This window comes from Peromyscus californicus, unplaced genomic scaffold (genome assembly GCF_007827085.1).
Source record: "Peromyscus californicus insignis strain IS unplaced genomic scaffold, ASM782708v3 Scaffold_17__1_contigs__length_78620276, whole genome shotgun sequence".
Classification (NCBI taxonomy): Eukaryota; Metazoa; Chordata; class Mammalia; order Rodentia; family Cricetidae; genus Peromyscus; species Peromyscus californicus.
Genome location: NW_026294469.1, coordinates 11,062,424 through 11,081,428, shown reverse-complemented (window position 1 = coordinate 11,081,428; position 19,005 = coordinate 11,062,424). Strand labels below are relative to the sequence as shown.

The following is a 19,005-nucleotide window of genomic DNA, read 5'->3' as shown; positions in this document are numbered from 1 at the left end:
TGGGTGAATTAATTCAGTGGCATGGAGCAAACGTCCGAGCGACCTCAGAAAGCCTTTGGCAATACGCGTCTGTGTGTGTTGGGAAAGGGATGTGGGGTGAGAATTGAAAGAGTTTGTGCAGATCCTCTTTACAGCACAAGAGATAAGCCTCCGGAGGTTCTGGAATATATGCACAGATTCAGGAAAACAAAACCCACCCAGGTTCTCAGGAGAGTGAGAGACACACCCAGATCAGTCAAAATCAGCTGGACTACGGTGCATGGTGGGAACCCCCTGCCGTAGCGCCCCACGAGCCCCTTCTCAATCCTGTGTAAGCGTCCCCCAACCAGCCCTGCGTCCGTTTCCCCAATAGTCGCTGCTCTACTCCCACCCACTCTGTGCCCTCCGCTTCCCCGGCATCCTTCCCCGCTGGGTGGTCGCGCCACCCGAACTCCCGGACACTCACACGTGGCCACAGCGGGTCCGAACCGGCTGATGTAGCACCTCCAGGCACACCGAGCAGTCGAAGGAGGTGATGGGAAGCTCCGGGTCCCCGCTGCGCTCCAGGGGCCGCGGGGAGGCGGAGGCGGGCGCGGACTTGGAGCTGTCGCTGCTCAGCAGGGAGCCCATCGCTGCGCGCTAGCTCTGCAGGCTGCCTGGAGCTCGGTGCGGGCTGCGGGGGGGTTCTGTTGTCCCTCCCCGGAGGAAGGAAGTCCCGGCCCAGCCGGGATCGCCGCCTCCTGGCTCGGCCAGCCGCGTCGGTCGCGGGGCCTCTCGGTGGAGCGCAGGCAGAGCGCGCGGCTGCCGCTTGCAAACGCTCTTCCGCGAGCGACCAGGCGCTGCAGAAGCTCGAGGTCCCCGGAGGGTGAAACCTGAGCATTCCACCCGGCGACCGCACTCAGAGTTCTGCAAAGTGCAGTTTGGGAACACCCACTGGAGACCGGATGACTCTATCTGGCCTCCAAGTTGGTATCTTAATAAGCTTCAGAGCCGACCTATGACCATTTCGGTGATTGACTCAATACTTCAATCAGGGAGAGATAGATAGCCCGGGGCAGTGGAAAGTTTCCTGATCCAGAGCCCCACTTGGTGGTATACAAATACGATGGCCCGCAGTCGGGCAGAAGGATTGCTGAGAGTTCGAGGCCAGCCTGGGCTGAATTTGAACACGGCTGTGTTTCAAAAGTAGACAAATAAGCCAGATATCATGGCTTATGCCTTCAGTGTCAGAATTTAGGAGGATTATCCAAAGTTTCAGGGCAGCCTGGACTACATAGTGAATTCCAGAACATTCAGGGCTGGTGGAATGAGACCACCTCAAGCAAACACCACCATTTTAGATGTAGTTCAGTGGTGGTGTGCTCGCCTAGCCTGTGTGAGGTCTGGGTTGGTTCCCCGGTACTGATGTAAATGATAAAGTGAAGAATAAAATAAAACTCACACCTGCATACGGTGGGGCACGCCTGTAATAACAGTACTTGAGAGGCTGAGCTAGGAGGGAAAAATAGGTTGGAGACAGCTATAGATTTAATCCAATTGTATGGACAAATACACACTACTCTGTGGGCTATCCATAATACTACAAAATATGTGATGGATTACAGTCTCCTGGGCTTCACCCAGTTTCTCCTAGTCTTTACCTTTTTACGTTCGTTTTTTGAGACTTTTAAATTTTTTTTTCCCCCTCTTTTCAAGACAGGGTCTCTTTGTATAGCTCTGGCTGTCCTGGAACTTGCTTTGAAGGCCAGGCTAGCCTCAAACTCAGAGAACCGCCTGCATCTGCCTCTGCTGGAATTAAAGGCATGTACCACCATGCCCAGCTGACACTTTTAATTTTTAATTTTATTTTATGTTGTTTAATTTTATGATGCTGGGCCTTGTCTCTCAGGCAAACACTCAATCATTAAGCTGTAACTCAGCTCCCTTTTTGCTTAGTTTTTGGTTTTGATTGTTGTTGTTTTTGAAAATGGGCCTTACAGTGCAGCCCTGGCTAGCCTGGAGCTTACTATGTAGGCCAAACTGGCCTTGAATTCCTGGAGATCTGCCTGCCTCTTTGTCCTGAATGCTGGAATTAAAGACAAGCACCAATGTAGGCAGAGTTTTCCTGTCCTGCAGCCACTCTCAAACACACCGAGGCTTATATTAATTATAAATGATCGGTCAATAGCTCAGGCTTATTACTAACTAGCTTTTACATTTTAAGTTAATCCATATTCCTTATTTATGTTCTGCCATGTGGTGGTACCTTTATTAATGTGGCATGTTTATCTCCTGCTCCCTCTGCATCTGGCTGGCAACTCCAGACTCTGCCCTTCTTCCTCCTCGAATTCTCTTTGTCTGGCTCTCCTCCCTAACCTTATTCTGTTCAGCTATTGGCCAGTCAGCGTCTTTATTAAACCAATCACTGTGACATATATTTACACAGTGTAAAGAAATATTCCACAGCACACCAACATGCCTGGCCTAGCCATAGGCTAATGAACATGTTTACAGTATCAAGTATGTATTCTCTCCTTTTGACCAGGCCTAAAATCCAATCAGAAATCAGTTGGTTAACCCCAGAACAGTCATGCCACTATTACATCAGTGATAGGCAATTTTTGCAGGTAAAGTTTTTGTTAGAAGTAAATGGATGGAATGGACAGTGACGCTTACCAGATGGAGTTAAACACATGCTCTGTCTCTGACTTTACTCATTCAGCAGGCATTTAATGAGGGAGCCTACTTTGTGTCAAATATATCACTAGTCATCAGGGGCAGGATAAGGGATGTTCTAGATAGTTAGTTAGCATTAACTGCGAACTTGACCCAGTCTAGAAAGTAACTGGAGAATTGTCTTTATCAGGTTGTTCTCTGGGCTTGTGTATGACAATGAGAAGTTGTCTTGGTTGTTTGTCGATGAAGGAGAGCATAGCCCACTGCAGGCAGCACCTCTCTCCAGGTGGTCCTGAGCTATATAAGAAAGCTACCTAAACATGAGCCTGGGAGTGAGCCAGAAAACAACGGTCCTCCATGGTTTCTGTTTCAGCCTCCTGCCTTGAGTTCCTTCCATGAATTCCCTCGATAATGGACCGACTGTGACCTGGAAGTGAAGCCTAATAATTTTCTTTTGGTTGGATTGTTTTATTGTAGCAACAAGAAGGAAACAAGGACAGACCAAGGAGTAGACAGCTACTGGTTTTGGCCACTGAGTGCCTCTTCACCCTCACTGTCCTTCTCTTTGGGTGGATTCTTTTCTTCATCTCTGAATTTAAGAGACTCTTCTGACTGACTACTGTGGACCTCAGTGGTAAAGGCAATGCAGTGTATGTTTATGTATGTTTCCATGACACACAGTGACTCTGGAGTGCTACCACTCACTGTGGACTTTTCAACCTCATGGCCCTCCCTTTTCATGGAATCACAGCTTTCCTAGCACCTACCTCATAGAGGATGATGCACTTCCTCTTTATCTCCTGCCTTTACAGCTTGCAGCATTTTACCAACACTTCCTTTTTCTCTTGCATAATCTATTCAGTTAGTCTGTGGTTTACACCAAAATTGACACCTCTTTCCTGTCCTCAAGGCTTTTATTCTGACAGATAAGCTCTTAAGAAAATAACATCTTGCCGGGCGGTGGTGGCGCACGCCTTTAATCCCAGCACTCGGGAGGCAGAGCCAGACGGATCTCTGTGAGTTCGAGGCCAGCCTGGGCTACCGAGTGAGTTCCAGGAAAGGCGCAAAGCTACACAGAGAAACCCTGTCTCGAAAAACAAAACAAAACAAAACAAAAAAAAAAAAAAAAAAGGAAAATAACATCTTTAGCTGGGCAGTGATGGTGCACACCTTTAATTCCAGCACTCGGGAGGCAAATCTCTGTGAGTTCGAGGCCAGTCTGGTCCACAGAGAGAGTTATAGGACAGCCAGGGCTACACAGAGAAACCCTGTCTCAAAAAATCCTCCCCCTCAAAAAGAAAAGAAAACCTTTCTAATAAAGTATATCATCAGTGATCAGAATCTATGAAAGGAATGAGGATGCTGACTTCACCCAGAGTGTGTAAGGAAGGAGAGAGCAAGAAAGAACCTTCTGGAGTTAGAGATGTAGCTCTCAGTTGGTAGAGTGCTTTCCCAGCATACAGAAAACTGGGTTTCATATCCAGCACAGCAGAAACTGCGTGTGGCAGTGCCCATCTGTAATCCCAGCTCTGGGGAGGTGGAGGCAGGAGAATCAGAAATTCAAGGTCTTCCTCAGCTATGTAGCAGATTTGAGGCCTGCCTGCTTGACACACCTAGGCCTATCTTAAAAAGTTACAAATACCAGTATGGTGGTGAAGGCCTTTAACCCCAGCACTTTGGAGGCACAGGCAGGTGGATTTCTGTGAGTTTGAGGACAGCCTTGTCTACATACCAAGTTCCAGAACAACCAGGGCTACATAGAGAGACCCTGTCTCAAAAATAAAAGTAGAAAATAAAAAAGACAGAAAAAGAAAGAAAAAAAAAACCAAAACGAAACAGAAAACAGCATTCCATAGCTAGTCATGATGGAGCATGTCTTTAATCTCGGCACTCAGGGGGCAGAGATAAGACATTGTCTGTGAGTTGAGGCCTGTCTATATAGGGAGTTCCAGGACAACCAGGACTATATAGTGAGAGTCTGCTAGGAGGAGGAGGAGGAGGAGGAGGAGGAGGAGGAGGAGGAGGAGGAGGAGGAGGAGGAGAGAAGACATTTCAATTTCAAATGGAAGGAAAATCCAAGTGTTCCAGACAGATGGGGATGACTGGACTGTGGTGAGCACAGACAAGGGGTCAGGAAGCCCCAAGCTCCGCCTCTGAAAGCTGCATTCAGTTCCCTGATGCTCGGATTTCCAGCACCCAGCACTCAACAGAGAGAGGGGAAACTGGAGACGAGGCGGTGTGAACACGAAAGTGGCCTTGGTTGTATTTTCAGTTGGCTTCTGTGGCTTTACAGACCCAATTCAGAGCTTGAGCAAGTCAGTGACATGGCCATATCGGCAGTTCTGTCACGTCATCCTGTCCTCAAGTTGCCTTGCGTCAGGCTCACCTGAGAAGCCTGTTGAAATGGCTCGATGCCAAGATACCAGACTTCAGTGTCTGGGTGAGTTATGAAAGCTACACGTTAGCTGGCTGAGGTGGTGCCCTCAGGAAGCGAACTCAGGAGGATGGCTGAAGAGTGCCATGAGGCCAGCTCAGGGTATACAGAAAGACCTTCGCTCAGAAAGGGAAAGCAAACAATAGCACATCAAAATAAAAACCAAACCAGACAACCAACTAGACAAACACCTTACGTTTTAACCAGTGCCCAGCTGGCCGCACACAGGGCTCAGTGGGCCATTCCTGGAGAAGCAGTTTAGTGGTTTCTACTGCAGCCGGCTCTGTACGTTACTGTGGCAGGAGCAAACCTGCCAGGCGGCAGGAGAGCCGCTTGCTTTGATTTTGGCACAATTTGAACCTCCTCACCACCAGGTGGTGTCTTGCTGGTCAGACACTCTGGCCCTGAAACATGGGTATTATCTCCACGCTTACACGGACCACTTCACACATTCTCCCTTATAATCCTATGGGTGTAGCATTGACTTATAACACTCGACAGAAACATCTGAGATGTGCTCTTGAATAGTGTGTAGCACCTTCACAGTGATAAAATGAAGAGTCGTTTCTTTTGTAGAAGGCAGTACTTAGGGATGGAAACCAGGGCCTTACACATGTTAGGCATATGCTCTGTATTAAGCTGTCTTCAGAGCTTTATTATTATTAATAATAATTTTTACTTACTTTTTTTTTTGAGACAGGGTTTCTCTGTGTAGTTTTGGTGCCCGTCCTGGAACTGCTCTGTAGACCAGGCTGGCCTTGAACTCACAGAGATCCGCCTGTCTCTGCCTCCCGAGTGCTGAATTTTCACTTACTTTTAAAGTTGTTTATTTTTTTAAACATTTCTTTGTTGGGAGGAGGTGTCCATATGCCATGGTGTACACAGAGAGGTCAGAAAACAACTAAGGGAACTGGTTCTCTCTTCCCGCTCAGATTGGCAGCAAGCTCCTTTCTCACTTAACCATCTTGCTGGCCCCATCGCTCTCTTCTCAAAGTGAGAAGGACATCATCACAAATGCCATACCACCGGAGGACTCATGCGTTCATCCAGATAAATAGTCAAAGACCTGGATTTTCTGCCTTGATTTGTGATGGTTGGTTTTTCAGACTTGAGTGCTGCCCTTTGTTTTTCTGCTAGCCAGCCTTACTGTCTTTAGTTGCTAGGTTTCAGATCGTGTGTGGTCGGCAGGTATCTCCACGACGTTCTGACCAACTAATCCTCCATCTACTGTAGGTAGTCCCAGCAGAACATAGCCTCAAAGCACACTGCTTGACTTCAGTAATAACTCAGGGAAGATCACGTAGGTGTCAGTGGGAGGCTCTTCCTGGGTAACTCCTGGGCCTGAATTCCTTTCACATTCGGGGTGATCTACTTCAATACACATGAACTCACAACAGGTATAGAATGGAAAAGGTCCAAAGGAGCATCTGATCCAGTTCTCCCATTTCCCAAGAAGTAAACTGATTCCCAGTCGGGTAAAAGCATACATTCTGCCTCTTTCAGTGTTTCAGATGGACACATCTGAAATACAAATGAAGTCCTTGGGCTAGGAGTATATAGTTCAGTGGTAGAACTTGCTGAGCATGAGCAAGCCCTGAGTCCAACCCCCAGCACCACAAACACGTACAAAAAACCAGTATATTTTGGTGTGAATAAATGTCCCCTGTGGGCTCCTGTGTTTGAACATTTAGCTGGTAATACAGCTTTGAGGGGCAGAGGAACCTTTAAGACGTGAGTCCTGGCTACTGGGTGGGTGTTGAAGGCGTTATCCTGGCCCTTCCTGCTGTCTTGTTCTCTGCTGCCCCGTTTGCCACTGGGTGAGGAAATTCACTACATGTTCCTAGTGACCTGTGGCCACCGTGCCATGCCTTCTCCACCATGAGGGACTCAAGTCCTGAGCCCAGGTCAATCCTTCCTCCATTAAGCGGCTTATTGTGTTGAGAAAGCAGCTGATCCAGTACTGCTCAGAGACAGTGTTTGGCCTCTCTTGTAAATGGGCCAATACTTGGAAATAATAAGGCGTAGCTGGGTGTGGTGGCGCACATCTTTAATCCCGGCACTTGAGAGGTAGTGGCAAGAGTATCTCTGTGAGTTCAAATCCAGACTTGTCTACATATCGAGCTTCAGGACAGTTAGGGCTACATAGAGAGAGTCTGTCTTTTTAAAAAAAAAAAAGGAAGGCGGGGTGGTGGTGGTGCACTCGGGAGGCAGAGCCAGGCCGATCTTTGTGAGTTTGAGGCCAGCCTGGGCTACAGAGCGAGATCCAGAACAGACGCCAAAGCTACACAGAGAAACCCTGTCTCAAAAAACAAAAAAACAAAAAAAAACAAAAAAAAAAAAAAAAGGAAAACATATTTGGGGAAGCAGGATCACAAAAGGTAAAATGATAAATAACAAACTAAATAGCAACTTCATAGACACTGAAGGCAACACTATAAATTAGTTCATGATTCACTACAAATAAGATCTTTCAGGATTTTTCCAAACTCCCTCACACCTATATAAACACTTTCCTACTTGATATTTGTCTACTATGTATCTTGTTGACCTTTATCACAAAAGAATGTCAGTGCTTTCACTTCAAAAAAAAATGTGAATGCTGGGTGGGTAAGGAAGCTCCGCAGGTAACGGGCTTGCCGCCATGCCTGACAGTCCGCGTTTAATCTCCAGGAACCGCAGGGTGGGAGGAGAGAACTGACTCCGGAAAGTTGTCCTCTGACCTCTACCAGTGGGGTGTGTGTGTGTGTGTGTGTGTGTGTGTGTGTGTGTGTGTGCGCGCGCGCACGCTGTGATTGTATCTTGTGCTAGCATTATATGTAACTTAGGTAAATCATATCTTTCACCTGGGTAAGTGAAGCTATCTGTTTTTTGTTGGTACATCCTACAAGTGTAGATCAATCTGTCTCATGTTAGAAGGCTGGAAAGACTGGGGTCTCTTTGGCCATTGCCCACTCTCATGCCATTTCACTCTGTATTAAACTCTGTCTATATTCTACACCTAAAGAACTGGCAGGCAACAATAAAAATACAAACCAGTGCTGAGTGTAGCGGCAACTATCTATGATGCCAGCAAGGCAAAAGGATCATGAATTTGTGGTTAGCCTTTGCATCAGTTCCTGTGTCCAGGATCCTGCCCTGCTTGAGTTCCTGTTCTGATTTCCTTCAGTGATGAACAGCAATGTGGAAGTTTAAGTCAAATAAACCCTTTCCTCCCCAACTTGCTTTTTGGTCATGGTGTTTCATCACAGCAATAGAAACCCTAACTAAGACAGTATTAAAGTCTGCATTCGTAAATCCCTGAGATAATACAAAGTACAGGGAAAACAGGAAAACTTTAGGTCTTTAAGGCACAGCCTTAAGATCTCACAGCAGAGCCTTGGGATAGGGATCATCCACATAGTGTTGTTCCCATACCACAAAAAGTCAGAGTAATGAAAGCACCTCCAGAAAAAGCATTTATGAACTTTATTATCCCATTTCACAAATGGAAAACTGAAGTGTATAAATAGATGTGGGCCAATTTATTTATAGTCTGCGCCCCTGTAATTAGAAACATACGGCAGTTGAGAAATAGATGCATGGAAACTACGGTAGCAGTTACAGGTTAATGATCTAAAGCTGGCAAGAGCAAATGATGGATGGATTTTAGGACCCCCTGGGAAGGATAGAGCAAGGAACTGTTTGTAAAAATACAGCTTTTTCCTAGCTCTTTCCTTGAGACAACGACAACTCAGTAGCAAGGATGGGGCAGGCAGAGGAGTTGAGAATAGATTTCTTGTAGCTGAGGGTGGCCTTGACCTCCTGCCCCTCCTGTTCTGAGTGCTGGGATTGCTGGTGTGTGCCACCACAGCCACCTTGTCACTTTTTAAATCACCTCAAATTTCAAATTACTTGTATCATATGAAACACAGTTTGTGTTGTGCTCAGGTGTGGAAGGAAACCAGAAAAAGAAAGGTTTTTTGTTTGTTTTAAAGAAAAAGAAAAAACGGCAGAACATTATTTGAGTTTGGCTCTTTTCTGTCCTGTTAGCGTTTGGTCATTTGCTTCTACATAAGAGGAAAGTGGGGCAGCATGGAGGCGATGGGGGTGTGCTCCACTTAGTGATTATAGACCACGGACTCCTGGGCTAGGCTACATCTCTAGATACCACGATGAGCTCACACCTGAACTTGCCAGCCTAAGCATCCTGGAAGCTGAGGAGGGTCATCCTCTGCCTCTTTACAGTGGGCAGCAGATGCTGTAGGAAGAGACATCATAGATCAGCAGGCGCCAGACTTTGACCTTAATTTGAGGACATTAAAGAAAACCATTAAACCAGGTGTGGCAGCACTCAGGAGGCAAAGGCAGGAAGACCAGAAATTGGAGGTCATTTTGGGCTACATGGTGAGCTCCAGGGCAGACTTGGCTATGTGAAATGCCCCCTCTCAAAAATATATGCATTTCCTCCTTCAGTGCAAAACATCAAGATAACACATCATCACTGGCAATAAAAAACTCATTAAAACAACAATGTGAGTATATAAAAGGTCATATGAAGAGAACTAACTTACATTTATCCATAAATTCTTCAAAGCATTAGGTAATTAGACCCAGCAGGATCAAAATATGCCATAATTGCTTTTTAGTCTGCGTCTAGCTTGAATGCATTGCATTAGCCTGTTTTCTTCTTCTGTTGACCCCAGTGTAAAACTGACTGCCCTTCTATTATGTGAGCCCGAAGCTTTGGAAATGCCAGTGCTGCTGCAGTGAGCGAACCGGTGACCATAGACACAATGATGCGAGCTGTCAAACGGGATACATTATTTCATTTTTATATCCCAGCCTCACCAAAGACCATCCTACTGAATTAAACCAACACTACACAAAGAAATGGCAAAGGTCTGAAGAGGGCACATGCCAATAAGCCCAAAGCTTCGGAGGCTGAGGCAGGGGGATCAGAAGTTTGAGGTTGGTCCAAGCCACATTGTAAATTTGAGGCAAGCTTGAGCTATGCATCGAGACCTTTTCTCTCAAAAGAACAAAAATAAATCAGGCATAGTGGCACACACCTTAATTCCAGTACTAGCACTTGAGGGGCAGAAACGGGAGGGATCTTTCTGAGTTTGAGGCTAGCCTGGTCTATATAGCAAGTTCCACTACAAAGTGAGACCCTGTCTCAAAAGACCAAAAACAAAACCCCAAACCCAACAAGATAAAACGAAACTGTTTGCCTTGTACACAATATATACATGAATATTGAAACATGACACAGTATCTCAGAAACGTGTGAACTTTTTATATGTCAACTAAAATTAACTTTGGCTGGGCTGTGGTGGTGCACGCCTTTAATTCCAGCACTTGGGGAGGAAGAGGCAGGCGGGTCTCTGTGAGTTTGAGGTGAACCTGGTCTATAGAGTTGCCGGACAGCCAGGGCTACACAGAGAAACTCTGTCTCGAAAAACCAAAAAAAAAAAAAATTAATAATTATAACTTGGGCTGAGGGTATAGGGCTATAAGTTTACAGGCAAAGTCCTGGGTTTGATTCTTAGCATTGCAACATTGTAAAAAAGGAAAAGGAGGACCAGGAAACTTAATTTAGTGGCAGATCACCTGTGTAGCATGCCTGAGATCCTAGGCCCCGTTCTCAGTAATGTGACAGCACTCTCTCTCTCTCTCTCTCTCTCTCTCTCTCTCTCTCTCTCTCTCTCTCTCTCTCTCTCTCTCCCTCTCTCTAATAAATAAATGTAATTTTTAAGACCCCACAACCAAAACCCAACTAACCAACTCCAAGCCTTGCGATTAAACTCAAAACAAAACAAAACAAACAGAATGGATTAAGAAAATGTGGTACATATACACAATGGAGTACTACTCAGCAGAGAAAAACAATGACAGCATGAAATTTGCAGGCAAATGGAACAAGGAAAATATCATCCTGAGTGAGGTAACCCAACCCAGAAGGACAAACATGGTATGTACTCACTCACAAGTGGATTCTAGATATAAAGCAAAGAACAATCAGACTGCAACCCACAGAACCAGGGAGGCTATATAGCAGGGGGGACCCTAGGATGATTGTATGACCCTAGGATGGCTTATAATAACTTTTGGTTTTACTCAATTACTGGGTAAGCCTCAGTGAAACATTTCACAATTAGGATAAGAATGTATACTGTATCAAGCTAACAATAGAAAAATAAATTTAAAAAAAAGTGAAAACAGGAAAAAAAAAAAGAAAAGAAAAAGAGAAAAAGAAAAGATACCTCACTTCCCTTGTGTTCTGGGGTTTTCTTTCAAACCCTGCTTTAGGGAGACAGCCCTGTTGGGCAGAAAATAAAGCTTGCTTAATTAGACTAAAAAATCTAAACAAACAAACCAACCAACCAAACAAACAAACAATCCCAGAACCTTATACATATCTAGCAAGCATTCTAGCACTGAGCTACACGCCCAGTAGCAACACGGAACCACTAGGCTACTAACACATATAACATCTGAGAAATGTTGTCTTTTCTTCTAATATATGGACAGGGCTTACTAAATTGCTCATGCTGGGCTCAAACACTTGGTGATCTTCCCTTGGCCTCCTGAGTGCCAGGATTTACAGGCCTGTTATATATAATGACTTTGTATATGGCATGGCAGTGCGTATTTCCTGCTTATCTCTCTGTTTTCACAATGAATATGGAAAAAGCAGGTGCTTCTCAGTCAGCTGCTGGCACAGAGGAGAGATTCAGAGTTTCCTTTTCTTCAAGGCTCTTAGCCCCTCCCTCAGGAAGGACACTGGGAAATCAATGCCAGAAGGCTCTGGAGGGGACGTTGCTAATGGTTCTGCTGTCGTCAGGTCGGTGAGCAGATTCCTCTGCAGGGAATCAATACAAACATCTTGCAGCAAAGCAGACTGCGGATCAGGAACCGCAGACATCCATCAGAGAAAACAGCTGATGTCCTCAGAGCCCAAGCCAGAGCTGCTTCTCCTGGTACCTGGGACTGATAACTTGGTTCATATAAAACAGAAAAAATGTCCAGCCCTCTCCATTTTCAGCCTGCTGTTAAAGCGGTACTTGATAGAACGCCTGCCTACCATGCCTGAAGCCCTGGGTTCAATCCCCAGTGCTGCAGAAACAGGCAGGTAGTACTTGTCTGCTAACCCAGCACTACGAAGGTGAAGGCAGGAGAACCAAGGTCATCTTGAACTGTGTGAGGCCAAACTGGCCCACATGAGACACGCTTCCCCCTCAAACAAGCAAACTGTATTTTAATTTTATCTTGTTGCTGGGGATTGAACCCACTTACTTATTTGTTTGAGGCAAGGTCTCAAGCTGTACTCCAGACTAACTGGGAACTTTCGATGTAGTTTCATTGTGACAACGATCCTGCCTCAGCTTCCAGAGTCCTGGAACTGCAAGTGTGTATTACCATGCCCCCTCAGTTTTTCTGTTTGTTTGTTTTGTTTCGATAGTGTGTGTGTGTGTGTGTGTGTGTGTGTGTGTCTCATGTAGCAGTGGTTGGCTTCTCAAACTCACTGAAGCTGGGCTTGATTTTCTAGTCCTTACGCCTCCACTGCCTCCACCCCTGGGTTAAAGGCAAGAGCCACCATACCCTCATTATGCAGTGCTGGGGATGAAATCCAGGGCCTTGTGCATCCTAACTGAGCTACATCCCCAGCCTCTGTCTATAATTTTTAAAATATTTCATCCATTTAAGGAAAATTCACAAATAATAACAGCTACTCTTTCCTTCCTTCCTTCCTTCCTTCCTTCCTTCCTTCCTTCCTTCCTTCCTTCCTTCCTTCCGGGAGGGGTTTGTTTTTCGATACAGGTTTCTCTGTATAGCCCTGGCTGTCCTGGACTAGCTCTGTAGACCAGGCTGGCCTTGAACTCACAGAGATCGGCCTACCTCTGCCTCCCAAGTGCTGGGATTAAAGGTGTGCTCCACCCTGCCTGGCACTATTAGCTACTTTTAATATACACTTTGTTAGTTACTGTGTGGGGACACAGCACAGTTGTGGAGGTCAGGGGATAGTTTACAGGAGCTGGTTCTCTTCCCCCACCATGTTAGTCCTGGGGATTGAATTTGAGTCCTCAGACTTAGCAGCAAGCATCTTTATGCCACCCCTCAATTATTATTTATGGGGTGTTTACTGTGCTGAGTATATTGTATAGGTAACTGGTCTCGCCTCTAACTATTAGACAGTACTACCATCCCCATTTGAACTCAAATAACCAGCACTAGGAATGCAGCTGATAAGTTCACAACCCAAAGGTGGGCTTGGGTCTGTGTGACGACAGTTTCAATTTGTTAACTTGTGTACTGTATTTTCTGTGTGAAGACACACAATTTAAGGAGAATAGTTTCGTAAGTACTCACATGACTGCTAAGTGCTTTCGGTTTCTGAGACCCCCTTCATTGGCGTTTGTATGAGTGTGGCTGGGGACTTTTCCTTCTATTGCTGCCCCCACCCGCTCTGTCCTTTCGGGTCCGCACGAGCCACCACTTCTCCAGAAGTGGCCTTGAGCTGGACCTCCCCTGACCCTGCGAGCTACTGTTTACTAGCGCAAGGTAGCTGCCTGACCCATCCAGGCAGCTTATTCTACGGAAATTTCGAAATTCAGGTAGAAAGATTTCAAAATACAGAGATAGGCGAAAAAGGAGAGAGGGAGGGAGGGAGGGAGGGAGGGAGGGAGGGAGGGAGGGAGGGAGGGAGCGAGGGAGGGAGGGAGGGAGGGAAGATAAACGTTTCTCTTGCATTAGCTGTGACATGCAAAATTCAAAAGCTTTATGTAACTCACACTCAGACAAAGCCGCTGGACAGTGAGGGAAAAAACAGAAGACCTAGAGAAAGACAGAGGAAGAATTAAAGCTGGGCATGTTGGGGAACCTCTGTAATTCCAGCCCTCAAGAAGCTGAGGTAGGAAAATTAGAAGTGCCCATCTCAAAAACTAACAAAACGGTCAGGTGTGGTGGTGTGCACCTTTAGTCTCAGCCCTCAGGAGGCAGGGCAGGTGTGTCTCTGAGTTGGAGGCCTGCCTGGTCTACATACCCAGTTCCAAGTTGGTCAGGGCTATGAAATGGGCGGGGGGGGGGGGGGGGGGGGGGGAGACAGGGCAAGTGCCATGCAAGTGTTTTGAGACACAGCTACATCAAAAGCATAGCAAGTCTTCAAACACATTTCCTAGGCTTGGAACCCCACTGTGACACAGCATCTGTGTGAACCAGGGTATCATGTTTACTTCTCCAGTGCCTGGTTGTCTTACCCATGAAATAAGGTTAGTCGTGGCACTAATTATGCATGGGGTGGGGGGGTGCTTAGTGAGGCAGACCTCAGCACTTGGGAAATGGAGGAGGAAGGGGTGCTCTGAGTTCAAGACCAGCCTGGACAATGCAGTAAGTTGCTGGTTAACCTGAGCTACAATACTATCTCCAAAATATAGTGTGTGTGTATATATATATGGGCTGTGGTCATTCTTTCTTTCTTTCTTTTTTTTTTTGTTTGTTTTTTCAAGACAGGGTTTCTCTGTGTAGTTTTGGTGCCTGTCCTGGATCTCACTCTGTAGCCCAGGCTGGCCTAGAACTCACAGAGATCCGCCTGGTTCTGCCTCCCGAGTGCTGGGATTAAAGGCGTGCGCAGCCGCCGCCGCCGCCACCGCCGCCGCCACCACCACCACTCAGCCTGTATCTTTCTTACAATGGTGACCCACGGTTAATTTTACATTAGCTATTCTAATTTTGTTAATGTCAGAAGTTCAGTAGAAATTAAAAAAGAAAGAATAAAAATGTATGATGCTAAGGAGTAAGTAAAATCAGGGGGCCTTTATGCTGGAAAGATGGTTCAGCGGTTAAGAGCACATACTGCTCTTACAGAGGGCTATTTGACTGTTAGCACCCATAATGGTCAACTCGTAATCATCTACAATACTAGCTCCAAAGGATTTGATGGCCTCCATGGGTTCCCCACACATATGCACATAGCCATACACAGACACATAAATAAAAATAAAATATTTAAAAAGTGAGGAGCCTTGTCTGTTCCTGAAGTGGGTATTGGAAGTGAGGGTGCAGTGAAGTCACCGAACCCAACCACTCTGTGGGTAGAAAGAAAAGTTGATAGGGGAACGAACCACTGGGCTGCCTCTGAATAGAAGCCAGCAGCCTGGTGGGAAAGTATCGAATTTTACAGGACAGTCAGCAGGGTGGGAGTCTTCAGTTGACGCAGGCTCTTCAGGTTAATGGGAGCTAGATGTTCTTGCTTGGGGTTGGTGACTGGACAGGGGATGCTGTCACCAGCACGGCCATTAGGGGGCTTGCTTTGGTCCTAAGAGATACCTTATGTCAGTTGACTTTATACATCTAACTTCTAATACAAGGTCCTTTGTTTGTTTTTGTTTTTGATACAAAGTCTCTCTATGTACTCCTGGCTGTCCTGGAACTTGCTATGTAGACCAGACTGGCCTCTGACCCCTAGTGCTTGGATTAATGGCATGCACCACCGAGACTGGCCCATTTTATTTCATTTTATTTTTCTGTCCAAGGTCTTAAATGTAGAAGAAATATGATAAAAACTTGTTGAATGAAAGTGGGAATCCCCTGTAACTATTTATTTAATTACTCCACATTCGCATATTGTCATCCCCTCCAAAGGGAAGGTTGAAGCAGGGTCTCAAGTAGCCCAGGCTGGCCTCACAGTTTGCTATACAGCTGAAGATGACATTGAACTAAATCTTCCTGCCTCCACCTCTCCATGCTGGGACCACAGATGCTCAATTTCTTTTTCTTTCTTCTTTTTTCCATGTTCTGCTCCCTCTCTTCCCTCCTCCTCATCTCCTCCCTCCCTCCCTCCCTCCCTCCCTCCCTTCCTTGTCCTTTCTTTCTCTTCACTCTATAATCTTCCTCCTCAGCACCTAAGTGCTGGTTTACTTTCTTTCAAGAGACAGGAACTCAGGCTAGAGACTTAGCTCACTTTGGTAGCAGACCTATGTAGTACACAGTACACTCTGGGTTCCTTTCCAGCAACAAAGAAAACCTGTAATCCCAGCACCTGAGTTAAGGATCAGAAGGATGAGGTGTGAGAAACATTATTTTTTTTTTCCTTTCCAAAGTGACTAGGTCTCCAGAGACCAAATTCCACAGATCTCCCCCAACCTTGTAAAACTTTTATGTGAACCTTCTATTTCCCACCTGACCAACTTTTGTTTATAAAAAGGTCCTGCTGCTTCCCAGAACCTATGACACAGGGGCTGACACCTCTCCCTTCCCTTCATTTTCTCTGCACTGATTATTTATTAACCAATTGCCTCAGATTGCAAGGTCAAGCTCCCACCAAGCGGATGAGCCGCTGTCCCCACCTGCATTAGTATAAAAGCTTCCATTGCGGTGCGCTTGCTAGCCCAGCATTAGGTTGTGGCACACCCTTTGTGCAAGAAGAAATTGCCTTGTTGGGTCACTTGTGCTTTGCTTCTTTGTGAGATGCCTTTCTAACAAAGGAAACCCTTGGCTGTGTACTGAATTTGAGATTACTCTGGACCACATTAGACCTTGTTCCTCCTGCTCTCCCAGACCCTCCAGGAACCATATTCAAATTGTGTTGTAGCACCCTCATAGTGCAGCCTTTATTCTGTCCCTTGTCACTCTAACTGTAGTATTTTTAGGAGTTGTTACAAGGCAGGAGTTCACTCCCATCAGTCCCATCATTTCCCAGTGACCTCACACTGCTGGGTGCTGTTGTGAGCCTTTGCAGGCTACCCCAGTTCTCTAGCCATGGTGTCTATGTGAGGCTCACAGCTCTGACGACTATTACTGTCTCTGTTGCCTACTACTATGAATGGAGTATCTTCCCTTTACATAGAATTATCTAAAATGTCTTTGAGTTGACTTTTTGTTGTTTTGAGACAGGGTTTCTTGTATCCCAGGAAGACATAAATTCACTATGTACCCAAAGCTGGTCTTGAAACTTGATTTTCTGCCTCCCCCTCTCAACTTCTGGGAATACACAGATGTGTGCCACTATGCCCATCTATGGACCTGGGGTCTTGTGCATGAAGTAAACTGAACTATACTTCTGATATTAGCTCACATTATGTATCTAGGTATATCAGATTAGTAGAATTTATTACCTATTTCAGTGGCATTGTCTACTGTATCAAAATGGATCTAAGTGATCCTCTGTTGTAGAATGGTTTTTCTTATTTCCTTCGTTGCTGTTATGATGGTGCCACTAGGGACATCTATGGAGTGAGGTCTTGCACATCCCCCTCATATTTTCTTTAGGACAATAATTGCTAACTTAATTTGTTTTACATTCTCTTCATAATAAGGAAATGATGTCATAGGTAGTCAAGGACTGAATAGTTTTCAGGATTTGAAAGTGCAACTTGATAAAAATAGAAAATCTTAACAATTCCACCACAAAGACCAGCTTAATTACCAACTTCAACAATTCAAGGAAGCTGTGTCCCAGTGGCCCAGCACAGCCATCTTCCTGGCTACCTCATTTTTGTTTAGAATCTTGCTGTCAAGTAAACAATGTAGTTTGGGAAGAGTTTTCAATTATTATGTTTTGCTTTGCTGTAAATATATAGTTAAGCTATCTTTTTATCTTTAAAAAAGTAGAACTGAATAAGAACTAAGCAAACCTTTGGTTTTTACTGTTTTTCACCTGCTTAAATCATACTGCTTAAACAAAAGATGTATATAAGCGTATATTCCAAGCTGGGTATGGCACCTGTAATCCCAGTAGTTGGGAGGCTGAGGCAGGCAGATCTCTGTGAGTTCCAGGCCATCCTGGTCTATATAGTGAGTTCCAGGCCAGTCAGGGGCTACATAGTGAGACCCTGTCTCAAAAATAAATAAATAAGTGAATAAATAAATAAATGAAATAATAATAGTAAAAACCCAGTATATTCCAGAGATGGAAAGGCAAGTGCTAATGATATAAGGAAGTTTCTAAGGCACAGTGAGCTGCCTCACTTAGCAGGACCATAGGAAAAAGAATGAGCCCACAGTTCAACATCTATGTGACTTTAAAAAAAGTGTATGTTTAATAGTTACATTTTATCATCATCATCATCATCATCATCATCATCATCATCAGTGTGTGTGTGTGCATGCACCTGTGTGCTTGCATGTGCCATAGTTCAAGTGTGGAGGTCAGAAAATAACTTTTTTCTCCTTTTATTGAAAATATTTTTTTCTCACATAATTTATCCTGATTACAGTTTTTCTTCCCTCTGTTCCCTCCAGTTCCTCCTCACCTTCCCTCACATCTGGATCCATACACCCTTTCTGTCTCTCATTAGAAAATAAACAGGCTTCTAAGGGATAATCATAAAATAGAACATAGTAAGAAAAACAAAAACTAGTACATCTGAATTGGACAAAACAAACAGAAGGAAAAGAGCCCAAGAGAAGGCACTAGTTGGTGTTTCTCCTCCTATGACACGAGTCCGGGGATGGGGCTCAGGTTGTCAGGTTTGGTGGGAAGAGATTCACTTCTGATCTCCTCTCTGTCAACTAGAATATAGATTTTAGAGAGTGGGGAAAGGATAAAGGGAGAAGGAAGGAAAGGAAGAAGGAAGAAAGATGGGTTGATGTGTGTATATGTGAACATGAATAATAGGTTGTCTGCCACCTGACAGTAAGTTTCTCCGCTGACGCAGTAAGCCAGATCAAGCTAAACTGAAAAAGTGTAACAGCAGGTTTATTGAGCAAAGCAGCTCCTGGGTGAGTTCACCATCGCAGGGAAAGGGCTAGAGAAGTTGTTGGCCCGAACTAAGGCAGGGAAATTTTATAGACTGTAGGGGAGGGGTGATGATGGGTCTGCCACTTCTGGGTTTGTGCCCAAGTAATGTCAAAAGCTGAGTGCTTAGGCGGGGACTTGGGCGCTTAGCAGCATCAGGGGAGAGAGCGGCAAGACCCGCCAAGAATGCATTTTGGCACCTTTCCTTTGTTCAGAGACTCCC

The 19,005-nt window shown here is 45.3% G+C and overlaps 1 protein-coding gene across 5 annotated transcripts in view; it reads right to left on the bottom strand.

The window, feature by feature from the left end:
• Window positions 1–19,005, bottom strand: part of Rnf125 (ring finger protein 125) — a 79,211-nt gene that overhangs the window by 26,616 nt on the left and 33,590 nt on the right. For 2 of the 5 annotated variants that reach the window (XM_052741621.1, XM_052741619.1), the window contains exon 3: window positions 13,840–13,882. The exons of 2 other annotated variants lie outside the window; for them this stretch is intronic. Coding sequence is in view for 1 of the 3 variants with exons in the window: in XM_052741618.1 (XP_052597578.1) it covers window positions 446–609 (164 nt within the window). In the remaining 2 variants the exon portion in view is untranslated. Of the gene's footprint in view, window positions 1–445; window positions 842–13,839; window positions 13,883–19,005 lie in introns of those variants that run through there. One more of the 5 variants, XM_052741618.1, reaches the window with a different exon arrangement.